We start from the raw sequence: 21090 nt of genomic DNA, 5'->3' as shown, positions 1-21090 counted from the left end.
ATCAATTGTGACTTCACTAACTTTCTCTCCTGAGTTACATCTTAATTGAGGTCAGTGGGGGCCAGATTTGAATAATGGAAAATAATATAACTGCTCAACAAGCAGGGGATTTAGTGAGCACTTGTACTCAATCAAGAACTGTTCTAGAGAAACATGAGACTATAGCTGAAGTTCTACCTAAAGTTTAGAAACTATATTTAGTGACCCAATACTTTCTACAAGTCAAGGAATAAGAATTCCATCATTGTCTCAGTAGATCAGAGTTTCTACCTAGTATCTATCCATCTATCTATCTATCTATCTATCTACCTATTTAGTGGATAAAAATAGTGAGCTCTGTTTTTCTTTAATGTTCTGATCCCTATATCCCCTTTAGCCTCCTCGCTCAGTCTGCAGTGACAACTGCGTGGCTGGGTTTTGGAAAGTGCCCCAGAGAGGTCAGCCCGTTTGCTGCTTTGACTGTGTCCTGTGCCCTGACGGGACAATTTCCAACCAAACAAGTGAGTACAAAAAATAAATTAATCTGTTTCAGATGTTTCTTGTCAATTTCAGTTTAAACAATATAAAAGTACTACCTATCCGTGATGCCGGCATGTCAGGGATTAAATGGCCCGTGTAGCCTTCTACATAGTTACATAGCTGAAAAGAGACTTGCGTCCATCTTTTTCAGCCTTTCTCACATGTTTTTTTTATTTGATCCAAGAGAAGGCAAATAACCCAGTTGAAGCGCTTCCATTTGGGCAACAAAATAGCAAAAATTCCTTCTTGACCCCAAAATGGCAGTCAAATATCTCCTTGGATCAAGCAGCTATTACCCCACTAATTAGAAATGATATCCCTGTATGTTATGTTTTTGCAAGTATTAATCCAATTGCTGTTTAGACATCTGTACAGACTCTGATAAAACTACCTCTTCAGGCAGAGGATTCCACATCCTTATAGTTCTTACTGTAAAAAAACCTTTTCGCCTTAGACTAAATCTCCTTTCTTCCAGTCTAAATGTGTGACCTTGTCTCCTATGTATAGACATGTTTATGAATAGATTTCCAGATAATGGTTTGTATTGGCCCAGAATGTATTTGTATAATGTTATCATATCCCCTCTGAGGCAACGTTTTTCTAAACTAAAGAGGTTTAAATTTCTTCGTAATAAAATGTTCCATTCCTTTTGTCAATTTTGTAGCTCGTCTCTTCTCTGTACTTTTTCTAGTGCCATGATATCCTTTTTTAGAACTGGTGCCTAAAATTGCACAGCATATTCAAGGTGTGGTCTCATCCAGCGATTAGAGATGGTATAAAGTCATGATGTAACAATTATAAAGAGTTGAATCTATAAATGTGTATACTGTACACAATGCTGGATGTACCGGCACCCCGGGTATGAGAAGGGGTTAACGCCGCCAAAGCTGTTCTTTTTCCCGAATGCGAAGTCAGCTACCGAACACTCTTAGGCGCCGAACAGGAATCATACAAATTATCCCCCCAAGCACGAGACGAGGCTCTGTGTTGAGAGTCAAGCAGGATCTGTTTAATGGTGGCCACATGTCAGCCTTGTATGCAGGTCCTCTAGCAAGGGACACTCCCATAGGGACCTTGTGGAAGACTGAGACATTTTTACAGTGACCAATCATATGCATTTATAGTATACAAACACTCCCACACAAACAGTGCAACTCCTCCTCTCTATCCTGGACATAATTGGGTTAAGAGCCATGAAGTAACTCAATTATCTCCAGGTATAGAGAATATCACTGATTTTTCAAAAACAGAAAAACACATAAAAATACACAAGTCTTATTTTACCGAACGGAACCCCCACGTTCGGCATATCCCCAGATAGCTTGGATCTAAACGCTCAATATAACCAAACAGCGCTCAGATCCCATACATACAGTCAAATCGCCTTGGAGCTGAAAGGGTGTTCATTGTGTGTTCGGCAGAAAGCATAAGCTCCATGGGTTTAGCTATCTGGGACAGTTCCGTTCGTGGATTGTCAATATACCGAACGGCACGGCGTTTGTATGAACTGGAACGAAAAGATGGATGGTTGGTGATCTCAGCAGTGTTCGTGGGAAACAGTGTCCGAAATTAGTTCCATGTAGTTGTCGACGAACACCACTGGGCGTTCAATTGTCCAAGATGGCCGCCTCCACGTGTTCGTTCATACGAACGACGACCACCCAGCCGACTGTTCAGGAGTTGGAAGTGGCTGCGGTTAACCATAATGTTAATAAGGTCAAAAAGGTTCCCCCTGCAGGGTGGCCCGCCATTAGGTAGTTCATTTGTCTTTTAGGGAATGTAATCAGGGAACACACAAACAACCGGGGACTGGCAAACAAACGGACAAAATAGTCTAAAATAACAATCCAGAGGCCGAGAGGTCTGCCACACTGCCTATTCTGATGTAGTTGCTGTGAATTATAATTAACCGTTTGAAGCATTTCTTCTAGGAGACATTATTTAATGCAGCGTTTGAAAGATATCATTGGTCACATTGATTTATGGAGATTCTTCTTATTGTCTCCTGCAGATTCTGTCAATTGCTTTAATTGTCCAGAGGATCAATGGCCGAATAGCAAGAGGACCATGTGTATCCCTAAAGTCATCGAATTCCTTTCCTACGAGGAGCCGCTGGGGCTGGTCTTGGCCTCGTTCTCTGTTGTCTTCTCCCTCGTTTCGCTGATGGTCCTGTTCGTCTTTATCATGTTTCGGGAAACTGCAATGGTTAAAGCAAATAACCGTAATCTCAGCTATCTTCTCCTGCTCTCCATGACTGCCTGCTTCTTCTGTTGCCTGGCATTCATCGGCACCCCAGTCAAGCTGACCTGTACTGTCAGACAAGCCCTCTTTGGGCTTACCTTCTCTGTATGTATCTCCTGCATCTTGGCCAAGACCATCATTGTTGTCATAGCCTTTAAAGCCACTAAACCGGGGAGTAATTTGAGGATATGGGTTGGTTACCAAACAGCAGCACTTGTGGTCTTCAGTTCCACCTCTGTCCAGGTGATTATTATCATGGTGTGGCTGGTCATGTTCCCCCCATTTCTGGAATCCAACACACAACTGATGGTGGGTAAGATCCTCTTGGAATGTAACGAAGGATCCCTCGAGATGTTTTACTGCACTTTGGGCTACCTGGGTTTCCTGTCCCTGGTCAGTTTTGTTGTGGCTTTTCTAGCCAGAAACTTGCCGGACAGTTTTAACGAGGCCAAACACATCACATTCAGCATGCTGATCTTCCTCACTGTGTGGGCATCCTTCATCCCAGCCTATCTCAGCACCAAAGGGAAATATGTGGTAGCCGTTGAGGTTTTTGCCATATTACTGTCAACTTTGGGACTTCTGGGTTGCATATTTTGCCCAAAATGTTATATAATCCTTTTGCGGCCATCAATGAATACCAGAGAGCATTTGATGTCATCAAAGGCAACATAAACCAAGGGTTTTATACTAATAAAGGACTAGCAAAGACAATGAGATCTTTATTAAAAGAGAGTAACACTTAATTTAGCTTATAATTATAGCATGTTCTTCCCTCACAATACCAAACCATTCTAATATTGATAAAATATTGATCCTACAAGCAGCCGCCATCTTGTATTTATAGATGCAGGTTCATTGGAATCATGTCACTTATATATGCTAAAAATGGAAGATCATTAAAATCACAATTTATTACTATACAAACCGAGCTACATCGTTCACTTACTAAGGGTGTAATCTCTAAAGCACTGATGGCCAATGTCTGGCACCGCAATGCAGCTGTGATAGACTACATTTCCCATGATGCCCAGCCTGTCTCTGGGTTGTCTGAGCAGAAAATGAAATGTAGTCTGTAATTCTCTGTTAGTCCATCACTGTTTGAGATAAAGGTGATGTCACCAGTTAGTACATTGCAGTTTTTAGAAAAGATTGCAATGTCTCTTCACAATTAACGATAAAATGGTCTCGGCTAGAGATAAAGCGGTGAAAGAGTGAAAACAAAAGGAGTCCGTGTGGAAACAACAAACAACAAGATCATTTTCCTTCAGGTATTGTACCGGAGGATTGGAGGAAGATAGATGAGGTTTCTATATTCAAAAACGGTTCAAAAGCTTTGCCTGAAAATTATAAATTATAAATCGCTGATAAGACCACACCTTGAATATGCTGTGCAATTTTGGGCACCTGTTCTAAAGAAGGATGTTTTGACACTAGAAAAAGTAGGTGGGCTAACAGGGGCGGGCTGGGAAGGGGGGCAGGGAGGCAATTGCCCCCCAGGCCGCCCTAAACCCAGGGCCGCCCACACCCAGCAAAAAAAGGAAAAATCTGAATCTCCTGCTTCTGGCTGAGGAGTCAGATTTTTCAACTTCCCTCACTCTCCCTGCAGCCTGCAGTCAGTGGAGTCGGCCGGCCTCTCCTGATGATGTCAGGAGGAGGGGGTGTGACTTTCACTGCTCTTCTCACAGGACCGCTGGGGAGTCTGGGAGAAGAGCAGAGGAAGTCACGGCCCCTCCTCCTGACATCATCAGGAGAGGACGACTTCACTGGCTACTGCTGGTTGCTGCTCCTGTTGGCTGCTGTCCACCCCTCCCTGGCCTAAGGTAAGACTCAGGGAGGGGGGGGGAAATACACTTTAGTGTTTTTTTTTATTCCCCTCCTCAGCCCCTGTCCCCTTAGTCAGCCCCTGTCCCCCCTCCTCAGTCCCGGTCCCCTCCTCAGCCCCTGTCCCCCCTCCTCAGTCCCGGTCCCCTCCTCAGCCCCTGTCCCCTACCTCAGCCCTGTCCCCTTAGTCAGCCCCTGTCCCCTCCTCAGCCCCTGTCCCCTCCTCAGCCCCTATCCCCATCTCAGCCCCTGTCCCCACCTCAGCCTTAGTCAGCCCCTGTCCCCACCTCAGCCCCTGTCCACACCTCAGCCCCTGTCCCCACCTCCCCTTCGTCAGCCCCTGTCCTCTCCTCAGCCCCTGTCCTCTCCTCAGCCCGTTCCCCTACCTCAGCCCCAGTCCCCACCTCAGCCTTAGTCAGCCCGTCCCCACCTCAGCCCCTGTCCACACCTCAGCCCCTGTCCCCACCTCCCCTTCGTCAGCCCCTGTCCCCTTAGTCAGCTCCTACCTCAGCCCCTGTCCCCTACCTCAGCCCATGTCCCCTACCTCAGCCCCTGTCCCCCCTCCTCAGCCCCTGTCCCCCCTCCTCAGCCCCTGTCCCCTTAGTCAGCCCCTGTCCCCTTAGTCAGCCCCTGTCCCCTACCTCAGCCCCTGTCCCCTTGGTCAGCCCCTGTCCCACCCTTTCCCTGCTCCTTTCCCCCCTCTCAGCTCCTGCCCCTTTCCTCAGCCCCATGCCCCCCACCACAGCCCCATAACATCCCCACTACATCTCCTCTCCCCCAATTGCAACCCATATTACCCACACCACAGCCCCTTTCCCAAATTGTAGCCATCAACTTGCTTCAGCCCCTATCCCCCCGTACATTTCCTAAACCCCCAATTACAGCTTATACCCTCCACTACCACCCCCTGTCCCCCACTACAGCCTTGTCCCCTTACTCAGCCCCTGTCCACTGGTTTTAAAAGTGTAAAGTTTGGGTGTGTGTGTATGAGTATGTCTGTGTGTATGAGTATGTCTGTGTCAGTCAGTATGCCAGTATGTCTGTGTCAGTCAGTATGTCAGTATGTCTGTGTCAGTCAGTATGTCAGTATGTCTGTGTGTGTGTGCGTCAGTATGTCAGTATGTCTGTGTGTGCGTTAGTATGTCAGTATGTCTGTGTGTGTGCGCATCAGTATGTCTGTGTGTGTGCCAGTATGTCTGTCTGTGTGTGTGTCAGTATGTCTGTCTGTGTGTGTGTCAGTATGTCTGTCTATGTGTGTGCAAGTATGTCTGTCTATGTGTGTGCAAGTATGTCTGTGTGTGTGTGCCAGCCAGTATGCCTGTGTGTGTGTGTGTCAGTATGTCTGTCTGTCTGAGTCAGTATGCCTGTAACAGTGTGTCTTTCTGTGTGTGTCTGTGTGAGTACCAGTATGTATCTCTGTGTGTGTGTGTCAGTATGTCTGTGTGCAAGTATGTCTCTGTGTGTGTGCCAATTTGTCTGTGTCAGCCAGTATGCCTGTGTGTGTCAGTATGTCTGTCTGTCTGAGTCAGTATGCCTGTAACAATGTGTCTTTCTGTGTGTGTCTGTGTGCCTGTCAGTTAGCGTGTGCCTGTCAGTGAGTGTGTGTTTTTTAGTGTGTGCCAAATCAGCAAGTGTGTGTGCCTGTCATTGATTGTCCCCCCCCCCCCCCCCCCCCACACACACACACACTTTCAATCACATGGGAAAGGTGTTTTTACTCTCCTCTTTGTGCAATGGGCCACTTGACTGGATTTGCCCCCCAGGCCTAAGGCTGCCAGCCCTCCCCTGTGGGCTAATAAATGGAATAGAGCATTTTTGCTGTAAAGAAAGATCAACAAATGTAAACCTCTTTAGTTTGGAAAAATGGCACCTCATAGGGCAGTGATGGCGAACCTTTTTGAGCCCGAGTGCCTAAACCGCAATACATGCCAACTTTTTTTCCCTCAAAGTGCCAACACAGCAATTAAACCTGAATACTGAGGATTACGTTTAGAAAAAACTACTCGTACAGTTAACAACTTTCTCTCACAACAGAGAGTTCAATTATACAAATTTTAAATAATGATCTAAATTAAGCTTATATTTATTAGTATCTCCAACAAATGCAATACATACACACAGACTGCTGAACACATTCACACACCAACTGCTTAATACATACACACACCGACACACAGACAGACTGCTAAATACACACACAGTCCGCTAAATACACACACACAAACACGCACACAGTCCGCTGAATACATGCACACTGCTGAATACACACACTGCTGAATACACACACACACACACTGCTGAGTACACAGTCTGCTGAGTACACACACACACTGCTGAGTACACAGTCTGCTGAGTACACACACACACTGCTGAGTACACAGTCTGCTGAGTACACACACACACTGCTGAGTACACAGTCTGCTGAATACACGCACGCAGTCTGCTGAGTACGCACGCAGTCTGCTGAATACACACGGAGTCTGCTGAATAAATAAAGACTGCTGAACACACACACACATATACTGCATTGAGGGGTACAGTGTATGTGTTTGTGTGTAGTGCTGTGTGTGTGTGTGAGGGGTGCTGTGTGTGGGGGGGGGGGATAGTGGTGCTGTGTGTGGGGAGTTGGGGTGCTGTGTGTGGGGGGGTAGGGTGCTGTGTGTGTTTGGGGGAAGGGGTGCTGTGTGTGTTTGGGGGAAGGGGTGCTGTGTGTGTTTGGGAAAGGGGTGCTGTGTGTGTTTGGGAAAGGGGTGCTGTGTGTGGGGGGGGTGTGGGTGTGGGGGGAAGGGGTACTGTGTGTGTGGGGGTTAGGGGTGTTGTGTGTAGAGGGGGTAGGTGTGCTGTGTGTAGTGGGGGTAGGGGTGCTGTGTGGGGTGCTTTGTGTGGGGGGGTAGGGGTGCTGTGGGTAGGGGGTAGGGGTGCTGTGGGTGGGGGGGTTGGGGTGCTGTGTGTGGGGTGCTGTGTGTGGGGGGTAGGGGTGCTGTGGGTAGGGGGTAGGGGTGTTGTGTGTAGGGGGTAGGGATGCTGTGTGTGGGGGGGTAAGAGTGCTGTGGGTAGGGGGGTAGGAGTGCTGTGGGTAGGGGGTAGGGGTGCTGTGGGTAGGGGTGCTATGGGTAGGTGGGTAGGGGTGCTGTGGGTAGGGGTGATGTGGGTAGGGGGGTAGGGGGGTAGGGGTGCTGTGGGTAGGGGGTAGGGGTGCTGTGTGTAGGGGGGTAGGGGTACTGTGGGTAGGGGGGTAGGGGTGATGTGGGTAGGGGGGTAGTGGTGCTGTGTGTAGGGGGGTAGGGGTGCTGTGGGTAGGGGGTAGGGGTGCTGTGGGTAGGGGGGTAGTGGTGCTGTGTGTAGGGGGGTAGGGGTGCTTTGGGTAGGGGTGCTGTGGGTAGGGGGGTATGGTTGCTGTGGGTAGGGGGGTAGGGGTGCTGTGGGTAGGGGGGTAGGGGCGCTGTGGGTAGGAGTTGAAGATGCATTAAATTATTTTATTTTTTTTACATATTAAATACTTCTTAAATCAGTATCCCCCCCACCTTAGGGTAGGGGTGCTGGGGGTAGGGGTGCTGTGGGTAGGGGGATAGGGGTGATGTGGGTAGGGGGGGTTGGGGTGCTGTGTGCAGGTGGGTAGGGGTGCTGTGGGTAGGGGGGGTAGGGGCACTGTGGGTAGGAGTTGAAGATGCATTAAATTATTTATTTATTTTTTACATATTAAATACTTCTTAAATCAGTATCCCCCCCCCCTTCCCTTCCCTTCTTCTTACCTTTGGTGAAGGGGAGGGGGGGGGACACAGCCATCCCTGGTGGTCCGGTGGTGGTATGCAGGACAGGAGGACAGGTCCTGCAGCTCTTCTGTCCTCCCGCGCGATGCTGTGTGGAGCGTTGCCATGGTAACGTGCGGCAACGCTCCACACAGCTCGAGAGAGGATAGGAGAGCTGCTTCCTCGATCCCTCCCCCCTGCTTCCGGTCCTCCAGACACGGAAGCAGAGTAGGCGACTGCTGTTTCGGGCAGGCAGGTGCCTACTCTGCATTGATGGCAAACCTATGGCCGCGTGCCCACAGAGAGGGCCCGGTGTGCCACCTGTGGCACGCGTGCCGTGGGTTCGCCATCACTGGTATATATAAACAGTACTCCGAACTGCACAGCGCCATCTACAGCTGCTGTATTTACCTGAGTTAACAAGTGATATGTGGGGTACAGTGAATGTTGGGGGCAGAGGTAACAAGTGATGTGTGGGGTACAGTGAATGTTGGAGGCAGAGGTAACAAGTGATGTGTGGGGTACAGTGAATGGTGGAGGCAGAGGTAACAAGTGATGTGTGAGAGAAGGCAGGGAAGTTTTAGCCACGAGGCAAACAAGGCATTTGCCTTGGGCGGCATTTTTCAGGGGGCGGCAAAAAATGCCGCCCCCAAATGCCCAGGGCAAATGCCTTGTTAGCCTTGCGGCTGATGGGCGGGCGGCTGGCGAGGGAGCACTTCCTCTGAGCTGTTTGCTCAGCTCCCTCGCGCGCCGCAGAGTGAGGCTGGGAGCCGGAATATGACGTCATATTCCGGCTCCCAGCCTCACTTTGCGGCGCAAGGGAGCTGAGCAGAGTGCTCAGGAGAAGTGCTCCCTCGCCAGTGCCGCCCGCCCAGCAGATAGCCCGCCAGTGCCGCCCACCCAGCAGCCACTGGACCACCAGGGAGATAGAGACCCCCCCCCCCCCCCCAGCATTCCCAAAGGTAAAATAAAGGTTAAATTAAAAAATATATATATATATGTGTTAATGTTAGTGTGTGTGTGTGTGTGTGTCTGACTGTATGTGTGTCTGTTAGTGTGTGTGTGTGTGTGTGTGTCTGACTGTGTGTGCGTGTTTGCCTGTTAGTGTGAGTGTGTGTGTCTGTTGGTGAGTGTGTGTTTCTGCTAGTGAGTGTGTGTGTGCCTGTTAGTGTGTGTGTGTGTGTCTGTTAGTGTGTGTCTGTTAGTGTGTGTCTGTTAGTGTGTGTGTGTGTGTGTGTGTCTGTTAGTGTGTGTGTGTGTGTCTGACTGTGTGTGTGTTTGCCTGTTAGTGTGAGTGTGAGTGTGTTTGTCTGCTAGTGAGTGTGTGTGCCTGTTAGTGTGTGTGTGTGTCTGTTAGTGTGTGTGTGTCTCTGACTGTGTGTGTGTTTGCCTGTTAGTGTGTGTGTGTGTGGTGTGTGTGTGTGTGTGTCTGCTAGTGAGTGAGTGAGTGTGTGTCTGTTAGTGTGTGTGTGTGTGTGTCTGACTGTGTGTGTCTGTTAGTGTGTGTGTGTCTGTTAGTGAGTGTGTGTTTCTGTTAGCTAGTGTATGCCTATCTGTCAGTGAATGTGTGTGTGTGTATTTAGAAGGCAGGAAGGGTTGGGAGGGGGTGGCGCGGGGGGGGGGGGGGGGGGAGGGGGGCGCCTGAGTTTTGTCCTGCCTAGGGCAGCACAAAACCAGGATACACCACTGAGGTAAGGTGAATGTTGGGGGAAGGGGTAACAAGTGATGTGTGAGGTAAGGTGAATGTTTGGGGAAGGGGTAACAAGTTATATGTAGGGTACAGCAGCGGTCAAGTCCTGGGGGAAAAAGTGTGGGAACTCACCCAAGATCCACCTCTCTACCTGCGGTCCGATCATCCACGTTACATACATGTTACATACATGTTACATACACATTACATACAGTGACAGGCTTGAGGGGAGCCCGACCGTACCATACGACCAGGGCCGGCTTAAGACATGGTACTGCCTGGGTCCAAGACTCAGATGCTGCAATGCTTATGCTCTGCTAATGAGTGTGTAAACCAAAACATAAAATCTCCGGGTGTCTTAAACCTAAACAATGCAGAAGACCAGAAAATGCCCCCAAAAATTGATTCTTTAGTTTCTGAACTACACCTCCCATGATGCTTAACCATCCTTGACTAGCACAGCATCAAATTAATTGTAGCCCTGTTTTTAGCTATCCCTGACTTAAATCACAGACCCAGTAAGGGGGAAGCATGGTGATTTCCCACAGCAAAACACTATAACATATTACTTTATAAATGCAACTAAATATTGCCATAAGCTGCAATATCATTTATATAATATCTCTAAATACGTCTTTCATATTTACGTCTTTCATATTTACGTCTTTCATATTTCCTCCTAACTGAATACTGCTTAACATGATATAAACAGAACACTAAACCCTTTGCCACACATTTGTAAAAGTCTAAATCCTTTTGATGTAAATAGTCAGACAGCAAGTGAGGCATAGCAATTATTCCATCTAGTGAAATGCAGCTGAAGCAGCAGTACTTTCATCATGGGGATCTCTGTGTCGTGTCCGGAGTGCTGTGATCAGCTTGGTGACAGCATGCAGGTAGTATCTCCCTATTCTGGATGCCCAGCTTGCCAGGTCCTCTGTGCTCCCTGCTGCCCCACTTCCTGTCCTGTTCTTTGGCCCCTCCCCTTTCCCATACGACTGCCCCACTCACAGGGCAGGGGCTGGGACGCACAGACTCTGCTCCCCGCGCTGCTCTTCTGATGCAGTCCGAATGCTGTGCACCGGGCTCTGGCGGCAGGCAAATAAATGCAGCATTATACTTAATCAAAGGGCAGGTCCTACAGGACTACTAATGGGAACGGCATTCCTGCTGTGGAAAAAATACAGGAACGCTGTTCCCAAGCGTTCCAGCAGGGCTCATGCCCTGGGGTACAGTGAATGATGGGGTAACAAGTGATGTGTTGGGTACAGTGAATGATGGGGGTAACAAGTGATGTGTGGGGTACAGTGAATGAGGGGGCAACAAGTGATGTGTGGGGTATAGTGAATGAGGGTGTAACAAGTGATGTGTGGGGTACAGTAAATGATGGGGCAACAAGTGATGTGTGGGGTGCAGTAAATGATGGGGCAGAGGTAACAAGTGATGTGTGGGGTACAATGAATGTTGGGGCAGATGTAATAAGTGATGTGTGGGGTATAGTGAATGATGGGGGAAGGGGTATCAAGGGATGTGTGGGGCATAGTGAATGTTGGGGGCAGAGATAAAAAGTGATGTGTGGGTTACAATTAACATTGGGGTGCTATGTTTAGGGATACATTGAATTTTGGTGGACAGGAGAATCCATAGTTTTGGACAAATAGAAATTATTTACTTCTAATAAAGATTATATTAAAAAGTCTGAAAATTGCAGTTTTCACTTCCTGGTTCCTCAGGCTATATATTAAAGGGTTTAACAAAGGCGTCACCACGCTGTAAAACAATGCCAGAAAGCGGTCTATCTCCAGGGAGTATTGAGACCTGGGACGAAGGTACATGAAGGACGCAGTACCGTAGAACAATGTGACTGAGGTCAAGTGGGACATGCATGTAGAATACGCCTTCCTACGATTTTCGACTGTACTCATTTTAAGAAGGGTGTAGAGAACTTGGCTGTAGGAAACCAGAATGAGTAGGAACGGTGCCAGCAGGATGGCTACACAGACACTGAAAATGCAAACTTCGTTCAGGTACGTGTCTGCACATGCCAACTTCAAAACAGGGGGAATGTCACAGAAAAAGTGGTCAATGACATTGGGACCACAGAATGGCTGCACAAAAATCAAGGTGGTCTGGATCAAAGATAGGAGAATTCCTGACCACCATGCAAAGGCAGAAAACTGCTGGCACCTTACTTGGCACATGATAAGGCTATAACTTAGAGGGCGACAAATGGCTGTGAACCTATCATAAGCCATGACAGCGAGAAGAAGACACTCAGTGGTTCCCAAAGATAAAAACAAAAACATCTGAAGAGCACAACCATGAAACGATATCCGTTTGTCCTCAGAGATAAGGTTGGCCAACATTTTTGGGATGACAACTGAGGAGTACACAATCTCTAGTGTTGACAGGTTACAAAGGAAGAAGTACATTGGAGAGTGCAGTGATGGGTCGGAGTTCACAATGTACACAACAGTCCCATTTCCCAACAGAATGATCAGGTATATGAAGAAAAAGAGGAAGAAGAATGGAAATTGGATATCAGTGAAGGCGGAAAAACCAAGAATGATAAACTCTGTCACCGTATTGTTAAACATTACAGGGGTTTGGATTGGAGGAACTGAATAGTAGTACAAGCTTATTACGCTGGTCTGTGTCTTCCCACTACGTCCTTATCTCGTGACTCAAGCTGACTTTCCCCATTCTGTATCCCGGCATTCACTTGCTGTGAAGTTAAACATATTATTAGTGGATGACTGCAGTCACATTTCACCCTTACCAGATAAAGAAAAAAAAGGGGGAAATCGTCTAAAGAGTCAATTCTCCAATTTAGAAAGGACCTAACCCTAAAACCCTAAGAGACAGCAAAAATCCCCAATGAAAAGGATCAATTAGAGGATTCCTGACATTATATTTACTGATCCCTACTATATGAACTGTTTACTTGAGATGCCCCTATTTTGTTAGAGATCTGCCGGTTGGGAATTTTTACTATCTCTTAAACCTTTCTAGACACACTGAATATACTGAAGATACTGCGTTGGATTTTTTTGTTCAACACTAGCTGACGACACACTTTGTATTGTTACCATCTCTACATATCGTTTAAGCCAATAACCTTGATTTATTTGGATTTTGTTTAATAATTATGTATCTGGGATATGTGTAAAAGAAAAGTATTACAGGGATAGATGATTGTGGCGAAAGTAACCTCGCCACTGGTTCTTGGAGAGGCATACTAGCCAGCCTTTGATATAACTTGGTTTAAATCACTGTTCGTGCCTTTTTGGATTTTTATGGCCACATTTTGGGCTTTCAAAGTGGAACTTCAAACTCCTGAATAGTCGAAGTGGCCGCCATTCGACATTCGAACACGTGGTGGCTGCCATCTTGTTTGCATGGACCAAAACCGCAAATAGACTTCAGGGGGACTTAACCGCGAATGCCCTTGAACTATTTTCAGCCAGAAAATCTTGCAATTCCTGGTCGATCCTCCATACGCGTTTCACTCCTTGCTATGGAGCTTCCTCAGTCGGCTGTGGAAGCTCCATAGCAAGGAGTGAAACGCGTATTGGCTTTTTTTAAAGGACGTTTTATTAAGGACTCTTTGCTACTATTGTTTTTATTTGTTTTATATTATAATAAATGTATTACTTTTCGTTTAAGATCCTTTAAGTCCTTTTTTTGGAAACCTCAAGAATATCTTCCTAGGGGTAGTGCCATCCCCATTCAAATTGGCACAATATCTATATACCTAGAGCCAGTACCCACAGGCTCAGGACCAGGTGAGCACACCACTTATTTCTAAAATATTGTGTTTTACAAATACCATCTACACATTGGTCTGCTTTTCCTATCTTTTGTCTTTGAGAAATACCCCGCATCGAAGGAGACGGGCGGTGCTACCCTAAACAAGCACACAAGACAATATACGGAGCCAGTGTTCTTATATACAGGCTCCTTAAAATGTGAGTGTTCCATTTATCAAGACACCACCATTTTATTATAATAACTATTATTATCTTAAAACCGTCTACACTATATTGTATCTCTTATATTTTTTTCTCGACATGTACCTTATATTCTATGATTGAATGAGAAACCATTTGGTAAGCTATATGTGTTAAAGCGCTCCACTTACTGGTATAAGTCTTCTGTCACTTACACCGCACTAATAATTCTAGTGGAGTAAGGAGTTAGCAGTAACAAGACAGACAGAAGAATTGTGAGATTGCTACATTGATTCCATGTCACATTTACAGAGTTTTGTATGAATGTGTCTTATATATATAAATTGTTACTCATCATTGTGTCATGTTTTAGTTCTTTTTCTGATTGTTCGCTACTTTATATGAACTATTTTTTTTTACCTGTAACAGAAAACCACAATTCTGACAGTGATGCAATATTTGGTAAACAAAAAAAAAAAAAAAAAAGAAAACAGACGCAATATTGCACATCTAGTTTAATACGATAGAAGCGACACATTTATGAACTGAAAAAAGACCCACAATAAATCAGGAAAATAGAGTTTCAAGAGAGACAAAGTAAGAAATATTTAATAATCTACTGCAGGAACCGTCCGACCCTCACCTTAAACTAATCTAATAATAGAAACCATCCTACCTTCACCTTAAACTAAACTACTACAGAAACCATCCAACCTTCACCTTAAACTAAACTACTGCAGGAACCATCCAACCCTCACCTTAAACTAAACTACTACAGGAACCATCCAACCGTCACCTTAACTAATCTACTACAGGAACCATCCAACCTTCACCTTAAACGGAACTACTACAGGAACCATCCTACCTTCACCTTAAACTAAACTATCACAGGAACCATCCAACCTTTACCTTAACTAAACTACTGCAGGAACCATCCAACCTTCACCTTAAACTAAACTACTCCAGGAACCATCCAAACTTTACCTTAAACTAATCTACTGCACGAACCATCCAACCCTCACCTGAAAATAAACTACTACAGGAACCATCCAACCTTCACCTTAAACGGAACTACTACAGGAACCAACCAACCCTCACCTTAACTAAGCTATTACAGGAACCATCCAACCTTCACCTTAAACTAAACTACTACAGGAACTGACCGACCCTCTCCTTAAACTAAAAAAATGCAGAAACCATCTAACCCTCACCTTAAACTAATCTACAGCAGGAACCATCTAACCCTCACCTTAAACTAATCTACTGCAGGAACCGTCCGAACCGAACCTTAACCTAAACTATTGCAGGAACCATCCAACCCTCACCTTAAACTAAACTGCTGCAGGAACTGTCCGAACCTCACCTTGAACTAAACTATTGCAGGAACCATCCAACCCTCACCTTAAACAAAACTACTGAAGGAACCATCCAACCTTTACCTTAAACCAATCTACTGCACAAACCATCCAACCCTCACCTGAAAATACACTACTACAGGAACCATCCAACCTTCACCTTAAACGGAACTACTACAGGAACCAACCAACCCTCACCTTAACTAAACTATTACAAGAACCATCCAAACTTCACCTTAACTAAACTACTGCAGGAACCATCCAACCTTCACCTTAAACTAAACAAATGCAGGAAACGTCCAACCCTCACCTTAAACTAATCTACTGCAGGAAACGTCCAACCCTCACCTTAAACTAATTTACTGCAGGACCATCCAACCTTCACCTTAACTAATCTACTGTAGGAACCATCCAACCTTCACCTTAACTAAACTACTGCAGGAACCGTCCAACCTTCACCTTAAACTAAACGACTACAGGAACCATCCAACCCTCACCTTAAACTAATCTACTGCAGGAACCGTCCGACCCTCACCTTAAACTAAACTACTGCAGGAACCTTCCAACCCTCACCTGAAAATACACTACTACAGGAACCATCCAACCTCCACCTTAAACGGAACTACTACAGGAACCAACCAACCCTCACCTTAACTAAACTATTACAAGAACCATCCAAACTTCACCTTAACTAAACTACTGCAGGAACCATCCAACCTTCACCTTAAACTAAACAAATGCAGGAAACGTCCAACCCTCACCTTAAACTAATCTACTGCAGGAAACGTCCAACCCTCACCTTAAACTAATTTACTCCAGGACCATCCAACCTTCACCTTAACTAATCTACTGTAGGAACCATCCAACCTTCACCTTAACTAAACTACTGCAGGAACCGTCCAACCTTCACCTTAAACTAAACGACTACAGGAACCATCCAACCCTCACCTTAAACTAATCTACTGCAGGAACCGTCCGACCCTCACCTTAAACTACTGCAGGAACCTTCCAACCTTCACCTTAAACTAAACAAATGCAGGAAACGTCCAACCTTCACCTTAAACTAAACAAATGCAGGAAACGTCCAACCCTCACCTTAAACTAATCTACTGCAGGACCATCCAACCTTCACCTTAACTAATCTACTGTAGGAACCATCCAACCTTCACCTTAACAAAACTAATGAAGGAACCGTCCAACCTTCACCTTAAACTAAACTACTACAGGAACCATCCAACCCTCACCTTAAATTAATCTACTGCAGGAACCGTCCGACCCTCACCTTAAACTAAACTACTGCAGGAACCTTCCAACCTTCACCTTAAACTAAACAAATGCAGGAACCGTCTAACCCTCACCTTAAACTAAACAAATGCAGGAACCATCCGACCCTCCCCTTAAACTAATCTACTGCAGGACCATCCAACCTTCACCTTAACTAATCTACTGCAGGAACCATCCAACCTTCACCCTAAACTAATCTACTGCAGGAACCGTCCAACCCTCACCTTAAACTAATCTACTGCAGGACCATCCAACCTTCACCTTAACTAAACTACTACAGGAACCATCCAACCCTCACCTTAAACTAAACAAATGCAGGAACTGTCCAACCCTCACCTTAAACTAAACAAATGCAGGAACCATCCGACCCTCACCTTAAACTAAACAAATGCAGGAACCATCCGACCCTCCCCTTAAACTAATCTACTGCAGGACCATCCAAACTTAACCTTAAACTAATCTACTGCAGAAACCAGCCGACCCTCACCTTAAACTAATCTACTGCAGGAACATCCAACCTTCACCTTAACTAAATTACTGCAGGAACGAGCCAACCCTCACCTTAAACTAATCTACTGCAGGAACCGTCCGACCCTCACCTTAAACTAAACTACTGCAGGAACCTTCCAACCTTCACCTTAAACTAAACAAATGCAGGAAACGTCCAACCCTCACCTTAAACTAATCTACTGCAGGACCATCCAACCTTCACCTTAACTAATCTACTGTAGGAACCATCCAACCTTCACCTTAACTAAACTACTGCAGGAACCGTCCAACCTTCACCTTAAACTAAACTACTACAGGAACCATCCAATCCTCACCTTAAATTAATCTACTGCAGGAACCGTCCGACCCTCACCTTAAACTAATCTACTGCAGGAACATCCAACCTTCACCTTAACTAAATTACTGCAGGAACGAGCCAACCCTCACCTTAAACTAATCTACTGCAGGACCATCCAACCTTCACCTTAACTAAATTACTGCAGGAACCATCCAACCCTCACCTTAAACTAATCTACTGCAGGACCATCCAACCTTCACCTTAACTAAATTACTGCAGGAACCATCCAACCCTCACCTTAAACTAAACAAATGCAGGAACCGTCCAACCTTCAACTTAAACTAAACTACTACAGGAACCATCCAACCTTCACCTTAAACTAAACTACTACATGAACCATCCAACCCTGACCTTAAACTAATCTACTGCAGGACCATCCAACCTTCACCTTAACTAATCTACTGTAGGAACCATCCAACCTTCACCTTAACTAAACTACTGCAGGAACCGTCCAACCTTCACCTTAAACTAAACTACTACAGGAACCATCCAACCCTCACCTTAAATTAATCTACTGCAGGAACCGTCCGACCCTCACCTTAAACTAAACTACTGCAGGAAACGTCCAACCTTCACCTTAAACTAAACAAATGCAGGAAACGTCTAACCCTCACCTTAAACTAATCTACTGCAGAACCATCCAACCTTCACCTTAACTAATCTACTGTAGGAACCATCCAACCTTCACCTTAACTAAACTACTGCAGGAACCGTCCAACCTTCACCTTAAACTAAACTACTACAGGAACCATCCAACCCTCACCTTAAATTAATCTACTGCAGGAACCGTCCGACCCTCACCTTAAACTAAACTACTGCAGGAACCTTCCAACCTTCACCTTAAACTAAACAAATGCAGGAACCGTCTAACCCTCACCTTAAACTAAACAAATGCAGGAAACATCCGACCCTCCCCTTAAACTAATCTACTGCAGGACCATCCAACCTTCACCCTAAACTAATCTACTGCAGGAACCTTCCAACCTTCACCTTAAACTAAACAAATGCAGGAACCGTCTAACCCTCACCTTAAACTAAACAAATGCAGGAACCATCCGACCCTCCCCTTAAACTAATCTACTGCAGGACCATCCAACCTTCACCTTAACTAATCTACTGTAGGAACCATCCAACCTTCACCTTAACTAAACTACTGCAGGAACCGTCCAACCTTCACCTTAAACTAAACTACTACAGGAACCATCCAACCCTCACCTTAAATTAATCTACTGCAGGAACCGTCCGACCCTCACCTTAAACTAAACAAATGCAGGAAACATCCGACCCTCCCCTTAAACTAATCTACTGCAGGAACCATCCAACCTTCACCCTAAACTAATCTACTGCAGGAACCTTCCAACCTTCACCTTAAACTAAACAAATGCAGGAACCGTCTAACCCTCACCTTAAACTAAACAAATGCAGGAACCATCCGACCCTCCCCTTAAACTAATCTACTGCCGGACCATCCAACCTTCACCTTAACTAATCTACTGCAGGAACCATCCAACCTTCACCCTAAACTAATCTACTGCAGGAACCGTCCAACCCTCACCTTAAACTAATCTACTGCAGGACCATCCAACCTTCACCTTAACTAAACTACTACAGGAACCATCCAACCCTCACCTTAAACTAAACAAATGCAGGAACTGTCCAACCCTCACCTTAAACTAAACAAATGCAGGAACCATCCGACCCTCACCTTAAACTAAACAAATGCAGGAACCATCCGACCCTCCCCTTAAACTAATCTACTGCAGGACCATCCAAACTTAACCTTAAACTAATCTACTGCAGAAACCAGCCGACCCTCACCTTAAACTAATCTACTGCAGGAACATCCAACCTTCACCTTAACTAAATTACTGCAGGAACGAGCCAACCCTCACCTTAAACTAATCTACTGCAGGAACCGTCCGACCCTCACCTTAAACTAAACTACTGCAGGAACCTTCCAACCTTCACCTTAAACTAAACAAATGCAGGAAACGTCCAACCCTCACCTTAAACTAATCTACTGCAGGACCATCCAACCTTCACCTTAACTAATCTACTGTAGGAACCATCCAACCTTCACCTTAACTAAACTACTGCAGGAACCGTCCAACCTTCACCTTAAACTAAACTACTACAGGAACCGTCCGACCCTCACCTTAAACTAAACTACTGCAGGAACCTTCCAACCTTCACCTTAAACTAAACAAATGCAGGAACCGTCTAACCCTCACCTTAAACTAAACAAATGCAGGAACCATCCGACCCTCCCCTTAAACTAATCTACTGCAGGACCATCCAACCTTCACCTTAACTAATCTACTGCAGGAACCATCCAACCTTCACCCTAAACTAATCTACTGCAGGAACCATCCAACCCTCACCTTAAACTAATCTACTGCAGGACCATCCAACCTTCACCTTAACTAAACTACTACAGGAACCATCCAACCCTCACCTTAAACTAAACAAATGCAGGAACTGTCCAACCCTCACCTTAAACTAAACAAATGCAGGAACCATCCGACCCTCACCTTAAACTAAACAAATGCAGGAACCATCCGACCCTCCTCTTAAACTAATCTACTGCAGGACCATCCAAACTTAACCTTAAACTAATCTACTGCAGAAACCAGCCGACCCTCACCTTAAACTAATCTACTGCAGGAACATCCAACCTTCACCTTAACTAAATTACTGCAGGAACGAGCCAACCCTCACCTTAAACTAATCTACTGCAGGACCATCCAACCTTCACCTTAACTAAATTACTGCAGGAACCATCCAACCCTCACCTTAAACTAATCTACTGCAGGACCATCCAACCTTCACCTTAACTAAATTACTGCAGGAACCATCCAACCCTCACCTTAAACTAAACAAATGCAGGAACCGTCCAACCTTCAACTTAAACTAAACTACTACAGGAACCATCCAACCTTCACCTTAAACTAAACTACTACAGGAACCATCCAACCCTGACCTTAAACTAATCTACTGCAGGACCATCCAACCTTCACCTTAACTAGTCTACTGTAGGAACCATCCAACCTTCACCTTAAACTAAACTACTACAGGAACCATCCAACCCTCACCTTAAATTAATCTACTGCAGGAACCGTCCGACCCTCACCTTAAACTAAACTACTGCAGGAACCTTCCAACCTTCACCTTAAACTAAACAAATGCAGGAAACGTCCAACCTTCACCTTAAACTAAACAAATGCAGGAAACGTCCAACCCTCACCTTAAACTAATCTACTGCAGAACCATCCAACCTTCACCTTAACTAATCTACTGTAGGAACCATCCAACCTTCACCTTAACTAAACTACTGCAGGAACCGTCCAACCTTCACCTTAAACTAAACTACTACAGGAACCGTCCGACCCTCACCTTAAACTAAACTACTGCAGGAACCTTCCAACCTTCACCTTAAACTAAACAAATGCAGGAACCGTCTAACCCTCACCTTAAACTAAACAAATGCAGGAACCATCCGACCCTCACCTTAACCCCTTAAGGACACATGACATGTGTGACATGTCATGATTCCCTTTTATTCCAGAAGTTTGGTCCTTAAGGGGTTAAACTAATCTACTTCAGGACCATCCAACCTTCACCTTAACTAATC

General features: G+C 45.6%; 2 protein-coding genes across 2 annotated transcripts; one reads left to right on the top strand and one right to left on the bottom strand.

Annotated features, from left to right (window-relative positions):
* Positions 1–74: 74 nt before the first annotated feature.
* LOC134573734 (vomeronasal type-2 receptor 26-like) lies at positions 75–3836 on the top strand. Its single transcript, XM_063433511.1, has 3 exons — positions 75–113; positions 377–500; positions 2531–3836. The coding sequence occupies exons 1-3, from the start codon at positions 75–77 to the stop codon at positions 3433–3435; spliced, it is 1068 nt and encodes a 355-aa protein (XP_063289581.1). The 3' UTR covers positions 3436–3836.
* A 7851-nt stretch (positions 3837–11687) lies between these two features.
* On the bottom strand, positions 11688–12620 carry LOC134572691 (olfactory receptor 10A3-like). Its single transcript, XM_063431800.1, has one exon. It carries the CDS (start codon positions 12618–12620, stop codon positions 11688–11690), a length of 933 nt encoding a protein of 310 aa, XP_063287870.1.
* Between the last annotated feature and the right edge of the window lie 8470 nt (positions 12621–21090).

This window comes from Pelobates fuscus, chromosome 9, assembly GCF_036172605.1.
Source record: "Pelobates fuscus isolate aPelFus1 chromosome 9, aPelFus1.pri, whole genome shotgun sequence".
In the NCBI taxonomy this organism is placed as follows: Eukaryota; Metazoa; Chordata; class Amphibia; order Anura; family Pelobatidae; genus Pelobates; species Pelobates fuscus.
Note: the sequence above shows the minus strand (reverse complement) of the source record. Positions and strands in the feature narration are given on the sequence as shown.